The sequence below is a fragment of the Ascaphus truei genome, chromosome 1 (genome assembly GCF_040206685.1).
Source record: "Ascaphus truei isolate aAscTru1 chromosome 1, aAscTru1.hap1, whole genome shotgun sequence".
Taxonomy (NCBI): domain Eukaryota; kingdom Metazoa; phylum Chordata; class Amphibia; order Anura; family Ascaphidae; genus Ascaphus; species Ascaphus truei.
In genome coordinates, this window is record NC_134483.1 from 8,348,031 (window position 1) to 8,368,788 (window position 20,758).

At 58.1% G+C, this 20,758-nt stretch overlaps 1 protein-coding gene across 2 annotated transcripts in view; it reads left to right on the plus strand.

Moving 5' to 3' along the window:
- Positions 1-20,758, plus strand: part of PIGO (phosphatidylinositol glycan anchor biosynthesis class O) — a 61,050-nt gene that overhangs the window by 13,012 nt on the left and 27,280 nt on the right. For both annotated transcript variants that reach the window (XM_075580686.1, XM_075580718.1), the window contains exon 3: positions 6,289-6,432. In XM_075580686.1, the coding sequence (XP_075436801.1) occupies positions 6,289-6,432 (144 nt within the window). The remainder of the gene's footprint in view (positions 1-6,288; positions 6,433-20,758) is intronic.

Here is a 20,758-nt window from a genome sequence, read left to right on the forward strand (position 1 = left end):
CACCCTCCCAAGTAACAGCCAGATGTAATCACACCCTCCCAAGTTACAGCCAGACGTAATCACCCCCCTCCCAAGTCACAGCCAGGCGTAATCACACCCTCCCACGTCACAGCCAGGCGTAATCACACCCTCCCAAGTCACAGCCATGCGTAATCACACCCTCCCAAGTCACAGCCAGATGTAATCACACCCTCCCAAGTCACAGCCAGACGTAATCACACCCCTCCCAAGTCACAGCCAGGCGTAATCACACCCTCCCAAGTCACAGCCAGACGTAATCACACCACTTCCAAGTCACAGCCAGGCGTAATCACACCTTCCCAAGTCACAGCCAGGCGTAATCACACCCTCCCAAGTCACAGCCAGGCGTAATCACACCCTCCCAAGTCACAGCCAGGCGTAATCACACCTTCCCAAGTCACAGCCAGGCGTAATCACACCCTCCCAAGTCACAGCCAGGCGTAATCACACCCTCCCAAGTCACAGCCAGACGTAATCACCCCCCTCCCAAGTCACAGCCAGACGTAATCACCCCCCTCCCAAGTCACAGCCAGACGTAATCAACCCTCCCAAGTCACAGCCAGACGTAATCACACCCTCCCAAGTCACAGCCAGACATAATCACACCCTCCCAAGTCACAGCCAGACGTAATCACACCCTCCCAAGTCACAGCCAGGCGTAATCACACCTTCCCAAGTCACAGCCAGGCGTAATCACACCTTCCCAAGTCACAGCCAGGCGTAATCACACCCCTCCCAAGTCACAGCCAGGCGTAATCACACCCTCCCAAGTCACAGCCAGGCGTAATCACACCATCCCAAGTCACAGCCAGATGTAATCACACCCCTCCCAAGTCACAGCCAGACGTAATCACACCCTCCCAAGTCACAGCCAGGCGTAATCACACCCTCCCAAGTCACAGCCAGGCGTAATCACACCCTCCCAAGTCACAGCCAGGCGTAATCACACCCTCCCAAGTCACAGCCAGGCGTAATCACACCCCTCCCAAGTCACAGCCAGGCGTAATCACACCTTCCCAAGTCACAGCCAGGCGTAATCACACCTTCCCAAGTCACAGCCAGACGTAATCACACCCTCCCAAGTCACAGCCAGGCGTAATCACACCCTCCCAAGTCACAGCCAGGCGTAATCACACCCTCCCAAGTCACAGCCAGGCGTAATCACACCCTCCCAAGTCACAGCCAGGCGTAATCACACCCCTCCCAAGTCACAGCCAGGCGTAATCACACCTTCCCAAGTCACAGCCAGGCGTAATCACACCTTCCCAAGTCACAGCCAGGCGTAATCACACCTACCCAAGTCACAGCCAGGCGTAATTACACCCTCCCAAGTCACAGCCAGATGTAATCACCCCCCTTCCAAGTCACAGCCAGGCGTAATCACACCCTCCCAAGTCACAGCCAGGCGTAATCACACCTTCCCAAGTCACAGCCAGGCGTAATCACCCCCCTCCCAAGTCACAGCCAGGTGTAATCACACCCCTCCCAAGTCACAGCCAGACGTAATCACCCCCCTCCCAAGTCACAGCCAAACGTAATCACACCCTCCCAAGTCACAGCCAGACGTAATCACACCCTCCCAAGTCACAGCCAGACGTAATCACACCCTCCCAAGTCACAGCCAGGCGTAATCACACCCTCCCAAGTCACAGTCAGACGTAATCACACCCTCCCAAGTCACAGCCAGGCGTAATCACACCCTCCCAAGTCACAGCCAGGCGTAATCACACCCTCCCAAGTCACAGCCAGGCGTAATCACACCCTCCCAAGTCACAGCCAGGCGTAATCACACCCTCCCAAGTAACAGCCAGGCGTAATCACACCCTCCCAAGTAACAGCCAGATGTAATCACACCCTCCCAAGTTACAGCCAGACGTAATCACCCCCCTCCCAAGTCACAGCCAGGCGTAATCACACCCTCCCACGTCACAGCCAGGCGTAATCACACCCTCCCAAGTCACAGCCATGCGTAATCACACCCTCCCAAGTCACAGCCAGATGTAATCACACCCTCCCAAGTCACAGCCAGACGTAATCACACCCCTCCCAAGTCACAGCCAGGCGTAATCACACCCTCCCAAGTCACAGCCAGACGTAATCACACCACTTCCAAGTCACAGCCAGGCATAATCACACCCTCCCAAGTCACAGCCAGGCGTAATCACACCTTCCCAAGTCACAGCCAGGCGTAATCACACCCTCCCAAGTCACAGCCAGGCGTAATCACACCCTCCCAAGTCACAGCCAGACGTAATCACCACCCTCCCAAGTCACAGCCAGACGTAATCACACCCCTCCCAAGTCACAGCCAGACGTAATCAACCCTCCCAAGTCACAGCCAGACGTAATCACACCCTCCCAAGTCACAGCCAGACGTAATCACACCCTCCCAAGTCACAGCCAGACGTAATCACACCCTCCCAAGTCACAGCCAGGCGTAATCACACCTTCCCAAGTCACAGCCAGGCGTAATCACACCTTCCCAAGTCACAGCCAGGCGTAATCACACCCCTCCCAAGTCACAGCCAGGCGTAATCACACCCTCCCAAGTCACAGCCAGGCGTAATCACACCCCTCCCAAGTCACAGCCAGGCGTAATCACACCCTCCCAAGTCACAGCCAGGCGTAATCATCCCCCTCCCAAGTCACTGCCAGACGTAATCACACCCTCCCAAGTCACAGCCAGACGTAATCACACCTTCCCAAGTCACAGCCAGACGTAATCACACCCTCCCAAGTCACAGCCAGGCGTAATCACACCCTCCCAAGTCACAGCCAGATGTAATCACACCCCTCCCAAGTCACAGCCAGACGTAATCACACCCTCCCAAGTCACAGCCAGGCGTAATCACACCCTCCCAAGTCACAGTCAGACGTAATCACACCCTCCCAAGTCACAGCCAGGCGTAATCACACCCTCCCAAGTCACAGCCAGGCGTAATCACACCCTCCCAAGTCACAGCCAGGCGTAATCACACCCTCCCAAGTCACAGCCAGGCGTAATCACACCCTCCCAAGTCACAGCCAGGCGTAATCACACCCTCCCAAGTCACAGCCAGGCGTAATCACACCCTCCCAAGTCACAGCCAGGCGTAATCACACCCTCCCAAGTCACAGCCAGACGTAATCACACCCTCCCAAGTCACAGCCAGGCGTAATCACACCCCTCCCAAGTCACAGCCAGGCGTAATCACACCCCTCCCAAGTCACAGCCAGGCGTAATCACACCCTCCCAAATCACAGCCAGGCGTAATCACACCCTCCCAAGTAACAGCCAGGCGTAATCACACCCTCCCAAGTAACAGCCAGATGTAATCACACCCTCCCAAGTTACAGCCAGGCGTAATCACACCCTCCCAAGTCACAGCCAGGCATAATCACACCCTCCCAAGTCACAGCCAGATGTAATCACACCCTCCCAAGTTACAGCCAGATGTAATCACACCCCTCCCAAGTCACAGCCAGACGTAATCACACCCTCCCAAGTCACAGCCAGGCGTAATCATACCCTCTCAAGTCACAGCCAGACGTAATCACACCCCTCCCAAGTCACAGCCAGACGTAATCACACCCCTCACAAGTCACAGCCAGGCGTAATCACACCCTCTCAAGTCACAACCAGACGTAATCACACCCTCCCAAGTCACAGCCAGGCGTAATCACACCCTCCCAAGTCACAGCCAGATGTAATCACCCCCCTTCCAAGTCACAGCCAGGCATAATCAAACCCTCCCAAGTCACAGCCAGGCGTAATCACACCCTCCCAAGTCACAGCCAGGCGTAATCACACCCCTCCCAAGTCACAGCCAGACGTAATCACCCCCTCCCAAGTCACAGCCAGACGTAATCACATCCCTCCCAAGTCACAGCCAGACGTATTCACCCCCCTCCCAAGTCACAGCCAGGCGTAATCACACCCTCCCAAGTCACAGCCAGACGTAATCACACCCTCCCAAGTTACAGCCAGGCGTAATCACACCCTCCCAAGTCACAGCCAGGCGTAATCACACCCTCCCAAGTCACAGCCAGGCATAATCACACCCCTCCCAAGTCACAGCCAGATGTAATCACACCCTCCCAAGTCACAGCCAGACGTAATCACCCCCTCCCAAGTGACAGCCAGGCGTAATCACACCCTCCCAAGTCACAGCCAGGCGTAATCACACCCTCCCAAGTCACAGCCAGGCGTAATCACACCCTCCCAAGTCACAGCCAGACGTAATCACACCCTCCCAAGTCACAGCCAGGCGTAATCACATCCTCCCAAGTCACAGCCAGGCATAATCACCCCCCTCCCAAGTCACAGCCAGATGTAATCACACCCCTCCCAAGTCACAGCCAGACGTAATCACAGCCCTCCCAAGTCACAGCCAGGCGTAATCACACCCTCCCAAGTCACCGCCAGACGTAATCACAGCCTCCCAAGTCACAGCCAGGCGTAATCACACCCTCCCAAGTCACAGCCAGGCGTAATCACACCCTCCCAAGTCACAGCCAGGCGTAATCACCCCCCTCCCAAGTCACAGCCAGACGTAATCACACCCCTCCCAAGTCACAGCCAGACGTAATCACACCCTCCCAAGTCACAGCCAGGTGTAATCACACCCTCCCAAGTCACAGCCAGACGTAATCACACCCTCCCAAGTCACAGCCAGGCGTAATCACACCCTCCCAAGTCACAGCTCACCATATTTACAAACTAACTCTAATAGAAAGCGAACAAAAAAGGATCAGATTTTGGTAAAAAGGTCTTAATCACCCACATTTAACCCCTTAAAGGAGAATATGCTGTCCTTAAAGAAACAAATTTCCCTTATGTGGGAAACAGGGGGTCTCCAGAGATGAACCACGTTAATTTCAACCCCGGGGACCCCCTGCTCCCCGAGATGCATACCTCCGTAGGGGCGTCCGGCAGCAGCTCCGGGACCCCCTGCTCCCTGAGATCCGTACCTCCGTAGGGGGGGCCGGCAGCAGCTCCGGGACCCCCTGCTCCCTGAGATCCGTACCTCCGTAGGGGGGGCCGGCAGCAGCTCCGGGACCCCCTGCTCCCTGAGATCCGTACCTCCGTAGGGGCGGCCGGCAGCAGCTCCGGGACCCCCTGCTCCCTGAGATCCGTACCTCCGTAGGGGCGGCCGGCAGCAGCTCCGGGACCCCCTGCTCCCTGAGATCCGTACCTCCGTAGGGGCGGCCGGCAGCAGCTCCGGGACCCCCCTGCTCCCTGAAATCCGTACCTCCGTAGGGGCGGCCGGCAGCAGCTCCGGGACCCCCCCGCTCCCTGAGATCCGTACCTCCGTAGGGGCGGGGCCGGCAGCAGCTCCGGGACCCCCCCGCTCCCTGAGATCCGTACCTCCGTAGGGGCGGCCGGCAGCAGCTCCGGGACCCCCCTGCTCCCTGAGATCCGTACCTCCGTAGGGGCGGCCGGCAGCAGCTCCGGGACCCCCTGCACCCTGAGATCCGTACCTCCGTAGGGGGGGCCGGCAGCAGCTCCGGGACCCCCTGCTCTCTGAGATCCGTACCTCCGTAGGGGCGGCCGGTATCAGCTCCGGGACCCCCTGCTCCCTGAGATCCGTACCTCCGTAGGGGGGGCCGGGAGCAGCTCCGGGACCCCCTGCTCCCTGAGATCCGTACCTCCGTAGGGGTGGCCGGTATCAGCTCCGGGACCCCCTGCTCCCTGAGATCCGTACCTCCGTAGGGGGGGCCGGCAGCAGCTCCGGGACCCCCTGCTCCCTGAGATCCGTACCTCCGTAGGGGCGGCCGGCAGCAGCTCCGGGACCCCCTGCTCTCTGAGATCCGTACCTCCGTAGGGGCGGCCGGCAGCAGCTCCGGGACCCCCTGCTCCCTGAAATCCGTACCTCCGTAGGGGCGGCCGCCAGCAGCTCCGGGACCCCCCTGCTCCCTGAGATTCGTACCTCCGTAGGGGCGGCCGGCAGCAGCTCCGCAGGTCTAAATGTCGCGCGGGCCAACAGGATGCAGCAAGGCCTGACGTCACTGTATCCTACGGTGATGTGGGACATTTTAAGCCACCATTTAGATAGCCCCACACAGCCCAGCCGGAGCTGCTACCGGCACCCCCTACGGAGGTTATTATCTCGGGAAGCAGGGGGTGAGCTGTAATTAACGCAATTCACGTCCGGAGACCCCCTGCTTCAATCCTATAACTAAAGGAGGAGAACTGGAGCATTTTAACGGCACAACAAGATGTAATAACACCACGCTGGAGGCGGCGCGGTGTGAGATACAGAGGATTCTCCCGACTTCTCGTTGCAGGGAAGAGAGTGGTCTTCATGGGGGACGACACCTGGGACGGGCTGTTTCCCAAAACCTTCTACAGATCCTACTTCTTCCCTTCTTTCAACGTGAAGGACCTTCACACTGTGGACAATGGGATCCTGCAGCATCTGTATCCTACTGGTGAGTGATGGGATGTTACCCGAGGGCTTCCCACCGGAGAACTGTATCCTACTGGTGAGTGATGGGATGTTACCCGAGGGCTTCCCACCGGAGACCTGTATCCTACTGGTGAGTGATGGGATGTTACCCGAGGGCTTCCCACCGGAGAACTGTATCCTACTGGTGAGTGATGGGATGTTACCCGAGGGTTTCCCACCGGAGATCTGTATCCTACTGGTGAGTGATGGGATGTTACCCGAGGGCTTCCCACCGGAGAACTGTATCCTACTGGTGAGTGATGGGATGTTACCCGAGGGTTTCCCACCGGAGATCTGTATCCTACTGGTGAGTGATGGGATGTTACCCGAGGGCTTCCCACCGGAGATCTGTATCCTACTGGTGAGTGATGGGATGTTACCCGCGTGCTTCCCACCAGAGATCTGTATCCTACTGGTGAGTGATGGGATGTTACTCGAGGGCTTCCCACCGGAGACCTGTATCCTACTGGTGAGTGATGGGATGTTACCCGAGGGCTTCCCACCGGAGACCTGTATCCTACTGGTGAGTGATGGGATGTTACCTGAGGGCTTCCCACCGGAGACCTGGATCCTACTGGTGAGTGATGGGATGTTACCCGAGTGCTTCCCACCGGAGATCTGTATCCTACTGGTGAGTGATGGGATGTTACCCGAGGGCTTCCCACCGGAGAACTGTATCCTACTGGTGAGTGATGGGATGTTACCCGAGGGTTTCCCACCGGAGATCTGTATCCTACTGGTGAGTGATGGGATGTTACCCGAGGGCTTCCCACCGGAGATCTGTATCCTACTGGTGAGTGATGGGATGTTACCCGCGTGCTTCCCACCAGAGATCTGTATCCTACTGGTGAGTGATGGGATGTTACTCGAGGGCTTCCCACCGGAGACCTGTATCCTACTGGTGAGTGATGGGATGTTACCCGAGGGCTTCCCACCGGAGACCTGTATCCTACTGGTGAGTGATGGGATGTTACCTGAGGGCTTCCCACCAGAGACCTGGATCCTACTGGTGAGTGATGGGATGTTACCCGAGTGCTTCCCACCGGAGATCTGTATCCTACTGGTGAGTGATGGGATGTTACCCGAGGGCTTCCCACCGGAGAACTGTATCCTACTGGTGAGTGATGGGATGTTACCCGAGGGTTTCCCACCGGAGATCTGTATCCTACTGGTGAGTGATGGGATGTTACCCGAGGGCTTCCCACCGGAGATCTGTATCCTACTGGTGAGTGATGGGATGTTACCCGCGTGCTTCCCACCGGAGATCTGTATCCTACTGGTGAGTGATGGGATGTTACCCGCGTGCTTCCCACCGGAGATCTGTATCCTACTGGTGAGTGATGGGATGTTACCCGCGGGCTTCCCACCGGAGACCTGTATCCTACTGGTGAGTGATGGGATGTTACCCGAGGGCTTCCCACTGGAGATCTGTATCCTACTGGTGAGTGATAGGATGTTACCCGCGGGCTTCCCACTGGAGATCTGAATCCTACTGGTGAGTGATGGGATGTTACCCGAGGGCTTCCCACCGGAGATCTGTATCCTACTGGTGAGTGATGGGATGTTACCCGAGGGCTTCCCACCGGAGAACTGTATCCTACTGGTGAGTGATGGGATGTTACCCGCGTGCTTTCTACCGGAGATCTGTATCCTACTGGTGAGTGATGGGATGTTACCCGCGGGCTTCCCACCGGAGACCTGTATCCCACTGGTGAGTGATGGGATGTTACCCGCGGGCTTCCCACCGGAGATCTGTATCCTACTGGTGAGTGATGGGATGTTACCCGAGGGCTTCCCACCGGAGACCTGGATCCTACTGGTGAGTGATGGGATGTTACCCGAGGGTTTCCCACCGGAGACCTGGATCCTACTGGTGAGTGATGGGATGTTACCCGAGTGCTTCCCACCGGAGATCTGTATCCTACTGGTGAGTGATGGGATGTTACCCGAGGGCTTCCCACCGGAGAACTGTATCCTACTGGTGAGTGATGGGATGTTACCCGAGGGTTTCCCACCGGAGATCTGTATCCTACTGGTGAGTGATGGGATGTTACCCGAGGGCTTCCCACCGGAGATCTGTATCCTACTGGTGAGTGATGGGATGTTACCCGCGTGCTTCCCACCAGAGATCTGTATCCTACTGGTGAGTGATGGGATGTTACCCGAGGGCTTCCCACCGGAGACCTGTATCCTACTGGTGAGTGATGGGATGTTACCCGAGGGCTTCCCACCGGAGACCTGTATCCTACTGGTGAGTGATGGGATGTTACCTGAGGGCTTCCCACCGGAGACCTGGATCCTACTGGTGAGTGATGGGATGTTACCCGAGTGCTTCCCACCGGAGATCTGGATCCTACTGGTGAGTGATGGGATGTTACCCGAGTGCTTCCCACCGGAGATCTGGATCCTACTGGTGAGTGATGGGATGTTACCCGAGTGCTTCCCACTGGAGATCTGTATCCTACTGGTGAGTGATGGGATGTTACCCGAGTGCTTCCCACCGGAGATCTGGATCCTACTGGTGAGTGATGGGATGTTACCCGAGGGCTTCCCACCGGAGATCTGTATCCTACTGGTGAGTGATGGGATGTTACCCGAGGGCTTCCCACCGGAGACCTGTATCCTACTGGTGAGTGATGGGATGTTACCCGAGGGCTTCCCACCGGAGAACTGTATCCTACTGGTGAGTGATGGGATGTTACCCGAGTGCTTGCCACCGGAGATCTGGATCCTACTGGTGAGTGATGGGATGTTACCCGAGGGCTTCCCACCGCAGACCTGTATCCTACTGGTGAGTGATGGGATGTTACCCGAGTGCTTCCCACCGGAGACCTGTATCCTACTGGTGAGTGATGGGATGTTACCCGAGGGCTTCCCACTGGAGATCTGTATCCTACTGGTGAGTGATGGGATGTTACCCGCGGGCTTCCCACTGGAGATCTGGATCCTACTGGTGAGTGATGGGATGTTACCCGAGGGCTTCCCACCGGAGATCTGTATCCTACTGGTGAGTGATGGGATGTTACCCGAGGGCTTCCCACCGGAGAACTGTATCCTACTGGTGAGTGATGGGATGTTACCCGCGTGCTTTCTACCGGAGATCTGTATCCTACTGGTGAGTGATGGGATGTTACCCGCGGGCTTCCCACCGGAGACCTGTATCCCACTGGTGAGTGATGGGATGTTACCCGCGGGCTTCCCACCGGAGATCTGTATCCTACTGGTGAGTGATGGGATGTTACCCGAGGGCTTCCCACCGGAGACCTGGATCCTACTGGTGAGTGATGGGATGTTACCCGAGGGTTTCCCACCGGAGACCTGGATCCTACTGGTGAGTGATGGGATGTTACCCGAGTGCTTCCCACCGGAGATCTGTATCCTACTGGTGAGTGATGGGATGTTACCCGAGGGCTTCCCACCGGAGAACTGTATCCTACTGGTGAGTGATGGGATGTTACCCGAGGGTTTCCCACCGGAGATCTGTATCCTACTGGTGAGTGATGGGATGTTACCCGAGGGCTTCCCACTGGAGATCTGTATCCTACTGGTGAGTGATGGGATGTTACCCGAGGGCTTCCCACTGGAGATCTGTATCCTACTGGTGAGTGATGGGATGTTACCCGCGGGCTTCCCACTGGAGATCTGGATCCTACTGGTGAGTGATGGGATGTTACCCGAGGGCTTCCCACCGGAGATCTGTATCCTACTGGTGAGTGATGGGATGTTACCCGAGGGCTTCCCACCGGAGAACTGTATCCTACTGGTGAGTGATGGGATGTTACCCGCGTGCTTTCTACCGGAGATCTGTATCCTACTGGTGAGTGATGGGATGTTACCCGCGGGCTTCCCACCGGAGACCTGTATCCCACTGGTGAGTGATGGGATGTTACCCGCGGGCTTCCCACCGGAGATCTGTATCCTACTGGTGAGTGATGGGATGTTACCCGAGGGCTTCCCACCGGAGACCTGGATCCTACTGGTGAGTGATGGGATGTTACCCGAGGGTTTCCCACCGGAGACCTGGATCCTACTGGTGAGTGATGGGATGTTACCCGAGTGCTTCCCACCGGAGATCTATATCCTACTGGTGAGTGATGGGATGTTACCCGAGGGCTTCCCACCGGAGAACTGTATCCTACTGGTGAGTGATGGGATGTTACCCGAGGGTTTCCCACCGGAGATCTGTATCCTACTGGTGAGTGATGGGATGTTACCCGAGGGCTTCCCACCGGAGATCTGTATCCTACTGGTGAGTGATGGGATGTTACCCGCGTGCTTCCCACCAGAGATCTGGATCCTACTGGTGAGTGATGGGATGTTACCCGAGGGCTTCCCACCGGAGACCTGTATCCTACTGGTGAGTGATGGGATGTTACCCGAGGGCTTCCCACCGGAGACCTGTATCCTACTGGTGAGTGATGGGATGTTACCTGAGGGCTTCCCACCGGAGACCTGGATCCTACTGGTGAGTGATGGGATGTTACCCGAGTGCTTCCCACCGGAGATCTGGATCCTACTGGTGAGTGATGGGATGTTACCCGAGTGCTTCCCACCGGAGATCTGGATCCTACTGGTGAGTGATGGGATGTTACCCGAGTGCTTCCCACTGGAGATCTGTATCCTACTGGTGAGTGATGGGATGTTACCCGAGTGCTTCCCACCGGAGATCTGGATCCTACTGGTGAGTGATGGGATGTTACCCGAGGGCTTCCCACCGGAGATCTGTATCCTACTGGTGAGTGATGGGATGTTACCCGAGGGCTTCCCACCGGAGACCTGTATCCTACTGGTGAGTGATGGGATGTTACCCGAGGGCTTCCCACCGGAGAACTGTATCCTACTGGTGAGTGATGGGATGTTACCCGAGTGCTTGCCACCGGAGATCTGGATCCTACTGGTGAGTGATGGGATGTTACCCGAGGGCTTCCCACCGCAGACCTGTATCCTACTGGTGAGTGATGGGATGTTACCCGAGGGCTTCCCACCGGAGACCTGTATCCTACTGGTGAGTGATGGGATGTTACCCGCGGGCTTCCCACTGGAGATCTGGATCCTACTGGTGAGTGATGGGATGTTACCCGAGGGCTTCCCACCGGAGAACTGTATCCTACTGGTGAGTGATGGGATGTTACCCGCGTGCTTTCTACCGGAGATCTGTATCCTACTGGTGAGTGATGGGATGTTACCCGCGGGCTTCCCACCGGAGACCTGTATCCCACTGGTGAGTGATGGGATGTTACCCGCGGGCTTCCCACCGGAGATCTGTATCCTACTGGTGAGTGATGGGATGTTACCCGAGGGCTTCCCACCGGAGACCTGGATCCTACTGGTGAGTGATGGGATGTTACCCGAGGGTTTCCCACCGGAGACCTGGATCCTACTGGTGAGTGATGGGATGTTACCCGAGTGCTTCCCACCGGAGATCTGTATCCTACTGGTGAGTGATGGGATGTTACCCGAGGGCTTCCCACCGGAGAACTGTATCCTACTGGTGAGTGATGGGATGTTACCCGAGGGTTACCCACCGGAGATCTGTATCCTACTGGTGAGTGATGGGATGTTACCCGAGGGCTTCCCACCGGAGATCTGTATCCTACTGGTGAGTGATGGGATGTTACCCGCGTGCTTCCCACCAGAGATCTGTATCCTACTGGTGAGTGATGGGATGTTACCCGAGGGCTTCCCACCGGAGACCTGTATCCTACTGGTGAGTGATGGGATGTTACCCGAGGGCTTCCCACCGGAGACCTGTATCCTACTGGTGAGTGATGGGATGTTACCTGAGGGCTTCCCACCGGAGACCTGGATCCTACTGGTGAGTGATGGGATGTTACCCGAGTGCTTCCCACCGGAGATCTGGATCCTACTGGTGAGTGATGGGATGTTACCCGAGTGCTTCCCACCGGAGATCTGGATCCTACTGGTGAGTGATGGGATGTTACCCGAGTGCTTCCCACTGGAGATCTGTATCCTACTGGTGAGTGATGGGATGTTACCCGAGTGCTTCCCACCGGAGATCTGGATCCTACTGGTGAGTGATGGGATGTTACCCGAGGGCTTCCCACCGGAGATCTGGATCCTACTGGTGAGTGATGGGATGTTACCCGAGGGCTTCCCACCGGAGAACTGTATCCTACTGGTGAGTGATGGGATGTTACCCGAGGGCTTCCCACCGGAGAACTGTATCCTACTGGTGAGTGATGGGATGTTACCCGAGTGCTTGCCACCGGAGATCTGGATCCTACTGGTGAGTGATGGGATGTTACCCGAGGGCTTCCCACCGCAGACCTGTATCCTACTGGTGAGTGATGGGATGTTACCCGAGGGCTTCCCACCGGAGACCTGTATCCTACTGGTGAGTGATGGGATGTTACCCGAGGGCTTCCCACCGGAGACCTGGATCCTACTGGTGAGTGATGGGATGTTACCCGAGTGCTTCCCACCGGAGATCTGGATCCTACTGGTGAGTGATGGGATGTTACCCGAGGGCTTCCCACCGGAGATTTGTATCCTACTGGTGAGTGATGGGATGTTACCCGAGGACTTCCCACCGGAGAACTGTATCCTACTGGTGAGTGATGGGATGTTACCCGAGTGCTTGCCACCGGAGATCTGGATCCTACTGGTGAGTGATGGGATGTTACCCGAGGGCTTCCCACCGCAGACCTGTAGCCTACTGGTGAGTGATGGGATGTTACCCGAGGGCTTCCCACCGGAGAACTGGATCCTACTGGTGAGTGATGGGATGTTACCCGAGGGCTTCCCACCGGAGATCTGTATCCTACTGGTGAGTGATGGGATGTTACCCGAGGGCTTCCCACCGGAGATCTGTATCCTACTGGTGAGTGATGGGATGTTACCCGCGTGCTTCCCACCGGAGATCTGTACCCACAGTGCCACCTTAAGCAACGCCCCGTTCTCTCTCTACGGCCTGGGTTAGATCTCCACAGATCAGGTCATCTTCTAGGGCAAGCAAAACACACAATTTCTCCCGGGAGCATCGTACGGCACAGATATGTATTTGTCTCAAATAGTATGGCAGACGGGCCCGGAGCTGTAAGAAATCAGAGGAGACTATGGTTGAATTCTCACAACTGACTTTTTAATGGTTCACAAAGCAGGTTTTATACATAAGGCAGGGACAAAAATACCGTTGTCATCTGTTACAAATATGGATTACACATCTAAATTTACATGTAACCTTTATATAATGCCTTTTCTGTAAATCTTAAACCATTTAACTGCTGAGCAAGAGATATACAATGGTGTCTTATAAGGCAGTCCTGTCCTCCGGTAGTCTTGCTTTAACAGCATATGACAGGCACGAAACAGCTGGTCTCAAAGCTATTTTCAATGGTCTCTGAGAAATAGCAAGGCTAGCGTATACTGTTTTTAACCTTATCAATCCCTGAGGGGAACAGGAGACAATTTTTAACCTTACAGCCGGTATTCAATGTAGTGTGCAACCATCGTCATCTTCCGGAAGCTTCAACCCCTCCCTAATAATGCAGCTCCTTACATCTTAATTTCATCTAAGAACAACTGTATTGTTGGTCCCCTAAAAGGTATCGCAACTTGCAATGTGCCTGCATTCCTGCAGAACCAATACGGCTGCTTGAACTGTATATTGCAGCAAACCAAGATGGAGGGAATCCATTGAATAGGAAGCTAAGTGATACGCTTTGTCAGGGTGAGGGCAGGGTTGCACTGATTAGCCAGGGTGAGGGCAGGGTTGCACTGATTAGCCAGGGTGAGGGCAGGGTTGCACTGATTAGCCAGGGTGAGGGCAGGGTTGCACTGCCTTTGTCAGGGTGAGGGCAGGGTTGCACTGCCTTTGTCAGGGTGAGGGCAGGGTTGCACTGATTAGTCAGGGTGAGGGCAGGGTTGCACTGCCTGTGTCAGGGTGAGGGCAGGGTTGCACTGCCTGTGTCAGGGTGAGGGCAGGGTTGCACTGATTAGTCAGGGTGAGCGCAGGATTGCACTGCCTGTGTCAGGGTGAGGGCAGGGTTGCACTGATTAGTCAGGGTGAGCGCAGGGTTGCACTGCCCGTGTCAGGGTGAGCGCAGGGTTGCACTGATTAGTCAGGGTGAGGGCAGGGTTGCACTGCCTGTGTCAGGGTGAGGGCAGGGTTGCACTGATTAGTCAGGGTGAGGGCAGGGTTGCACTGCCTTTGTCAGGGTGAGGGCAGGGTTGCACTGCCTGTGTCAGGGTGAGGGCAGGGTTGCACTGATTAGTCAGGGTGAGGGCAGGGTTGCACTGATTAGTCAGGGTGAGGGCAGGGTTGCACTGATTAGTCAGGGTGAGGGCAGGGTTGCACTGCCTGTGTCAGGGTGAGGGAAGGGTTGCACTGATTAGTCAGGGTGAGGGCAGGGTTGCACTGATTAGTCAGGGTGAGGGCAGGGTTGCACTGATTAGTCAGGGTGAGGGCAGGGTTGCACTGATTAGTCAGGGTGAGGGCAGGGTTGCACTGATTAGTCAGGGTGAGGGCAGGGTTGCACTGCCTGTGTCAGGGTGAGGGCAGGGTTGCACTGATTAGTCAGGGTGAGGGCAGGGTTGCACTGCCTGTGTCAGGGTGAGGGCAGGGTTGCACTGCCTGTGTCAGGGTGAGGGCAGGGTTGCACTGCCTGTGTCAGGGTGAGGGCAGGGTTGCACTGCCTGTGTCAGGGTGAGGGCAGGGTTGCACTGCCTTTGTCAGGGTGAGGGCAGGGTTGCACTGCCTGTGTCAGGGTGAGGGCAGGGTTGCACTGCCTGTGTCAGGGTGAGGGCAGGGTTGCACTGCATGTGTCAGGGTGAGGCCAGGGTTGCACTGCCTTTGTCAGGGCGAGGGCAGGGTTGCACTGCCTGTGTCAGGGTGAGGGCAGGGTTGCATTGCCTGTGTCAGGGTGAGGGCAGGGTTGCACTGCCTGTATCAGGGTGAGGGCAGGGTTGCACTGCATGTGTCAGGGTGAGGGCAGGGTTGCACTGCATGTGTCAGGGTGAGGGCAGGATTGCACTGCCTGTGTCAGGGTGAGGGCAGGGTTGCACTGCCTGTGTCAGGGTGAGGGCAGGGTTGCACTGCCTGTGTCAGGGTGAGGGCAGGGTTGCACTGATTAGTCAGGGTGAGGGCAGGGTTGCACTGCCTGTGTCAGGGTGAGGGCAGGGTTGCACTGCCTGTGTCAGGGTGAGGGCAGGGTTGCACTGCCTGTGTCAGGGTGAGGGCAGGGTTGCACTGCCTGTGTCAGGGTGAGGGCAGGGTTGCACTGCCTGTGTCAGGGTGAGGGCAGGGTTGCACTGCCTTTGTCAGGGTGAGGGCAGGGTTGCACTGCATGTGTCAGGGTGAGGGCAGGGTTGCCCTGATTAGTCAGGGTGAGGGCAGGGTTGCACTGCCTTTGTCAGGGTGAGGGCAGGGTTGCACTGCCTGTGTCAGGGTGAGGGCAGTATTGCACTGCCTGTGTCGGGGTGAGGGCAGGGTTGCACTGCCTGTGTCAGGGTGAGGGCAGAGTTGCACTGCCTGTGTCAGGGTGAGGGCAGGGTTGCACTGCCTGTGTCAGGGTGAGGGCAGAGTTGCACTGCCTTTGTCAGGGTGAGGGCAGGGTTGCACTGCCTGTGTCAGGGTGAGGGCAGAGTTGCACTGCCTTTGTCAGGGTGAGGGCAGGGTTGCACTGCCTGTGTCAGGGTGAGGGCAGGGTTGCACTGCCTGTGTCTGGGTGAGGGCAGGGTTGCACTGCCTGTGTCAGGGTGAGGGCAGGGTTGCACTGCCTGTGTCTGGGTGAGGGCAGGGTTGCACTGCCTGTGTCAGGGTGAGGGCAGGGTTGCACTGCCTGTGTCAGGGTGAGGGCAGGGTTGCACTGCCTTTGTCAGGGTGAGGGCAGGGTTGCACTGCATGTGTCAGGGTGAGGCCAGGGTTGCACTGCCTGTGTCAGGGTGAGGGCAGGGTTGCACTGCCTGTGTCAGGGTGAGGGCAGGGTTGCATTGCCTGTGTCAGGGTGAGGGCAGGGTTGCACTGCCTGTATCAGGGTGAGGGCAGGGTTGCACTGCCTTTGTCAGGGTGAGGGCAGGGTTGCACTGCCTTTGTCAGGGTGAGGGCAGGGTTGCACCGCCTGTGTCAGGGTGAGGGCAGGGTTGCACTGCCTGTGTCAGGGTGTGGTCAGGGTTGCACTGCATGTGTCAGGGTGAGGGCAGGGTTGCACTGCCTGTGTCAGGGTGAGGGCAGGGTTGCACTGCCTGTGTCAGGGTGAGGGCAGGGTTGCACTGATTAGTCAGGGTGAGGGCAGGGTTGCACTGCCTGTGTCAGGGTGAGGGCAGGGTTGCACTGATTAGTCAGGGTGAGGGCAGGGTTGCACTGCCTTTGTCAGGGTGAGGGCAGGGTTGCACTGCCTGTGTCAGGGTGAGGGCAGGGTTGCATTGCCTGTGTCAGGGTGAGGGCAGGGTTGCACTGCCTGTATCAGGGTGAGGGCAGGGTTGCACTGCCTTTGTCAGGGTGAGGGCAGGGTTGCACTGCCTGTGTCAGGGTGAGGGCAGGGTTGCACTGCCTGTGTCAGGGTGAGGGCAGGGTTGCACTGCCTGTGTCAGGGTGAGGGCAGGGTTGCACTGCCTGTGTCAGGGTGAGGGCAGGGTTGCACTGCATGTGTCAGGGTGAGGGCAGGATTGCACTGCCTGTGTCAGGGTGAGGGCAGGGTTGCACTGCCTGTGTCAGGGTGAGGGCAGGGTTGCACTGCCTGTGTCAGGGTGAGGGCAGGGTTGCACTGATTAGTCAGGGTGAGGGCAGGGTTGCACTGCCTGTGTCAGGGTGAGGGCAGGGTTGCATTGCCTGTGTCAGGGTGAGGGCAGGGTTGCACTGCCTGTATCAGGGTGAGGGCAGGGTTGCACTGCATGTGTCAGGGTGAGGGCAGGGTTGCACTGCATGTGTCAGGGTGAGGGCAGGATTGCACTGCCTGTGTCAGGGTGAGGGCAGGGTTGCACTGCCTGTGTCAGGGTGAGGGCAGGGTTGCACTGCCTGTGTCAGGGTGAGGGCAGGGTTGCACTGATTAGTCAGGGTGAGGGCAGGGTTGCACTGCCTGTGTCAGGGTGAGGGCAGGGTTGCACTGCCTGTGTCAGGGTGAGGGCAGGGTTGCACTGCCTGTGTCAGGGTGAGGGCAGGGTTGCACTGCCTGTGTCAGGGTGAGGGCAGGGTTGCACTGCCTGTGTCAGGGTGAGGGCAGGGTTGCACTGCCTTTGTCAGGGTGAGGGCAGGGTTGCACTGCATGTGTCAGGGTGAGGGCAGGGTTGCCCTGATTAGTCAGGGTGAGGGCAGGGTTGCACTGCCTTTGTCAGGGTGAGGGCAGGGTTGCACTGCCTGTGTCAGGGTGAGGGCAGTATTGCACTGCCTGTGTCGGGGTGAGGGCAGGGTTGCACTGCCTGTGTCAGGGTGAGGGCAGAGTTGCACTGCCTGTGTCAGGGTGAGGGCAGGGTTGCACTGCCTGTGTCAGGGTGAGGGCAGAGTTGCACTGCCTTTGTCAGGGTGAGGGCAGGGTTGCACTGCCTGTGTCAGGGTGAGGGCAGAGTTGCACTGCCTTTGTCAGGGTGAGGGCAGGGTTGCACTGCCTGTGTCAGGGTGAGGGCAGGGTTGCACTGCCTGTGTCTGGGTGAGGGCAGGGTTGCACTGCCTGTGTCAGGGTGAGGGCAGGGTTGCACTGCCTGTGTCTGGGTGAGGGCAGGGTTGCACTGCCTGTGTCAGGGTGAGGGCAGGGTTGCACTGCCTGTGTCAGGGTGAGGGCAGGGTTGCACTGCCTTTGTCAGGGTGAGGGCAGGGTTGCACTGCATGTGTCAGGGTGAGGCCAGGGTTGCACTGCCTGTGTCAGGGTGAGGGCAGGGTTGCACTGCCTGTGTCAGGGTGAGGGCAGGGTTGCATTGCCTGTGTCAGGGTGAGGGCAGGGTTGCACTGCCTGTATCAGGGTGAGGGCAGGGTTGCACTGCCTTTGTCAGGGTGAGGGCAGGGTTGCACTGCCTTTGTCAGGGTGAGGGCAGGGTTGCACCGCCTGTGTCAGGGTGAGGGCAGGGTTGCACTGCCTGTGTCAGGGTGTGGTCAGGGTTGCACTGCATGTGTCAGGGTGAGGGCAGGGTTGCACTGCCTGTGTCAGGGTGAGGGCAGGGTTGCACTGCCTGTGTCAGGGTGAGGGCAGGGTTGCACTGATTAGTCAGGGTGAGGGCAGGGTTGCACTGCCTGTGTCAGGGTGAGGGCAGGGTTGCACTGATTAGTCAGGGTGAGGGCAGGGTTGCACTGCCTTTGTCAGGGTGAGGGCAGGGTTGCACTGCCTGTGTCAGGGTGAGGGCAGGGTTGCATTGCCTGTGTCAGGGTGAGGGCAGGGTTGCACTGCCTGTATCAGGGTGAGGGCAGGGTTGCACTGCCTTTGTCAGGGTGAGGGCAGGGTTGCACTGCCTGTGTCAGGGTGAGGGCAGGGTTGCACTGCCTGTGTCAGGGTGAGGGCAGGGTTGCACTGCCTGTGTCAGGGTGAGGGCAGGGTTGCACTGCCTGTGTCAGGGTGAGGGCAGGGTTGCACTGCATGTGTCAGGGTGAGGGCAGGATTGCACTGCCTGTGTCAGGGTGAGGGCAGGGTTGCACTGCCTGTGTCAGGGTGAGGGCAGGGTTGCACTGCCTGTGTCAGGGTGAGGGCAGGGTTGCACTGATTAGTCAGGGTGAGGGCAGGGTTGCACTGCCTGTGTCAGGGTGAGGGCAGGGTTGCACTGCCTGTGTCAGGGTGAGGGCAGGGTTGCACTGCCTGTGTCTGGGTGAGGGCAGGGTTGCACTGCCTGTGTCTGGGTGAGGGCAGGGTTGCACTGCCTGTGTCAGGGTGAGGGCAGGGTTGCACTGCCTTTGTCAGGGCGAGGGCAGGGTTGCACTGCCTGTGTCAGGGTGAGGGCAGGGCTGCACTGCCTTTGTCAGGGTGAGGGCAGGGTTGCACTGCCTGTGTGAGGGTGAGGGCAGGGTTGCACTGCCTGTGTCAGGGTGAGGCCAGGGTTGCACTGCCTTTGTCAGGGTGAGGGCAGGGTTGCACTGCCTTTGTCAGGGTGAGGGCAGGGTTGCACCGCCTGTGTCAGGGTGAGGGCAGGGTTGCACTGCCTGTGTCAGGGTGAGGGCAGGGTTGCACTGCCTTTGTCAGGGTGAGGGCAGGGTTGCACCGCCTGTGTCAGGGTGAGGGCAGGGTTGCACTGCCTTTGTCAGGGTGAGGGCAGGGTTGCACTGCCTGTGTCAGGGTGAGGGCAGGGTTGCACTGCATGTGTCAGGGTGAGGGCAGGGTTGCACTGCATGTGTCAGGGTGAGGGCAGGATTGCACTGCCTGTGTCAGGGTGAGGGCAGGGTTGCACTGCCTGTGTCAGGGTGAGGGCAGGGTTGCACTGCCTGTGTCAGGGTGAGGGCAGGGTTGCACTGATTAGTCAGGGTGAGGGCAGGGTTGCACTGCCTGTGTCAGGGTGAGGGCAGGGTTGCACTGCCTGTGTCAGGGTGAGGGCAGGGTTGCACTGCCTGTGTCTGGGTGAGGGCAGGGTTGCACTGCCTTTGTCAGGGTGAGGGCAGGGTTGCACTGCCTGTGTCAGGGTGAGGGCAGGGTTGCACTGCCTGTGTCAGGGTGAGGGCAGAGTTGCACTGCCTGTGTCAGGGTGAGGGCAGGATTGCACTGCCTGTGTCAGGGTGAGGGCAGGGTTGCACTGCCTGTGTCAGGGTGAGGGCAGGGTTGCACTGCCTGTGTCAGGGTGAGGGCAGGGTTGCACTGCCTGTGTCAGGGTGAGGGCAGGGTTGCACTGCCTGTGTCAGGGTGAGGGCAGGGTTGCACTGCCTGTGTCAGGGTGAGGGCAGGGTTGCACTGCCTGTGTCAGGGTGAGGGCAGGGTTGCACTGCCTGTGTCAGGGTGAGGGCAGGGTTGCACTGCCTGTGTCAGGGTGACTGCAGGGTGGCACTGCCTGTGTCAGGGTGAGGGCAGGGTTGCACTGCCTTTGTCAGGGTGAGGGCAGGGTTGCACCGCCTGTGTCAGGGTGAGGGCAGGGTTGCACTGCCTGTGTCAGGGTGTGGTCAGGGTTGCACTGCATGTGTCAGGGTGAGGGCAGGGTTGCACTGCCTGTGTCAGGGTGAGGGCAGGGTTGCACTGCCTGTGTCAGGGTGAGGGCAGGGTTGCACTGATTAGTCAGGGTGAGGGCAGGGTTGCACTGCCTGTGTCAGGGTGAGGGCAGGGTTGCACTGCCTGTGTCTGGGTGAGGGCATGGTTGCACTGCCTGTGTCAGGGTGAGGGCAGGGTTGCACTGCCTGTGTCAGGGTGAGGGCAGAGTTGCACTGCCTTTGTCAGGGTGAGGGCAGGGTT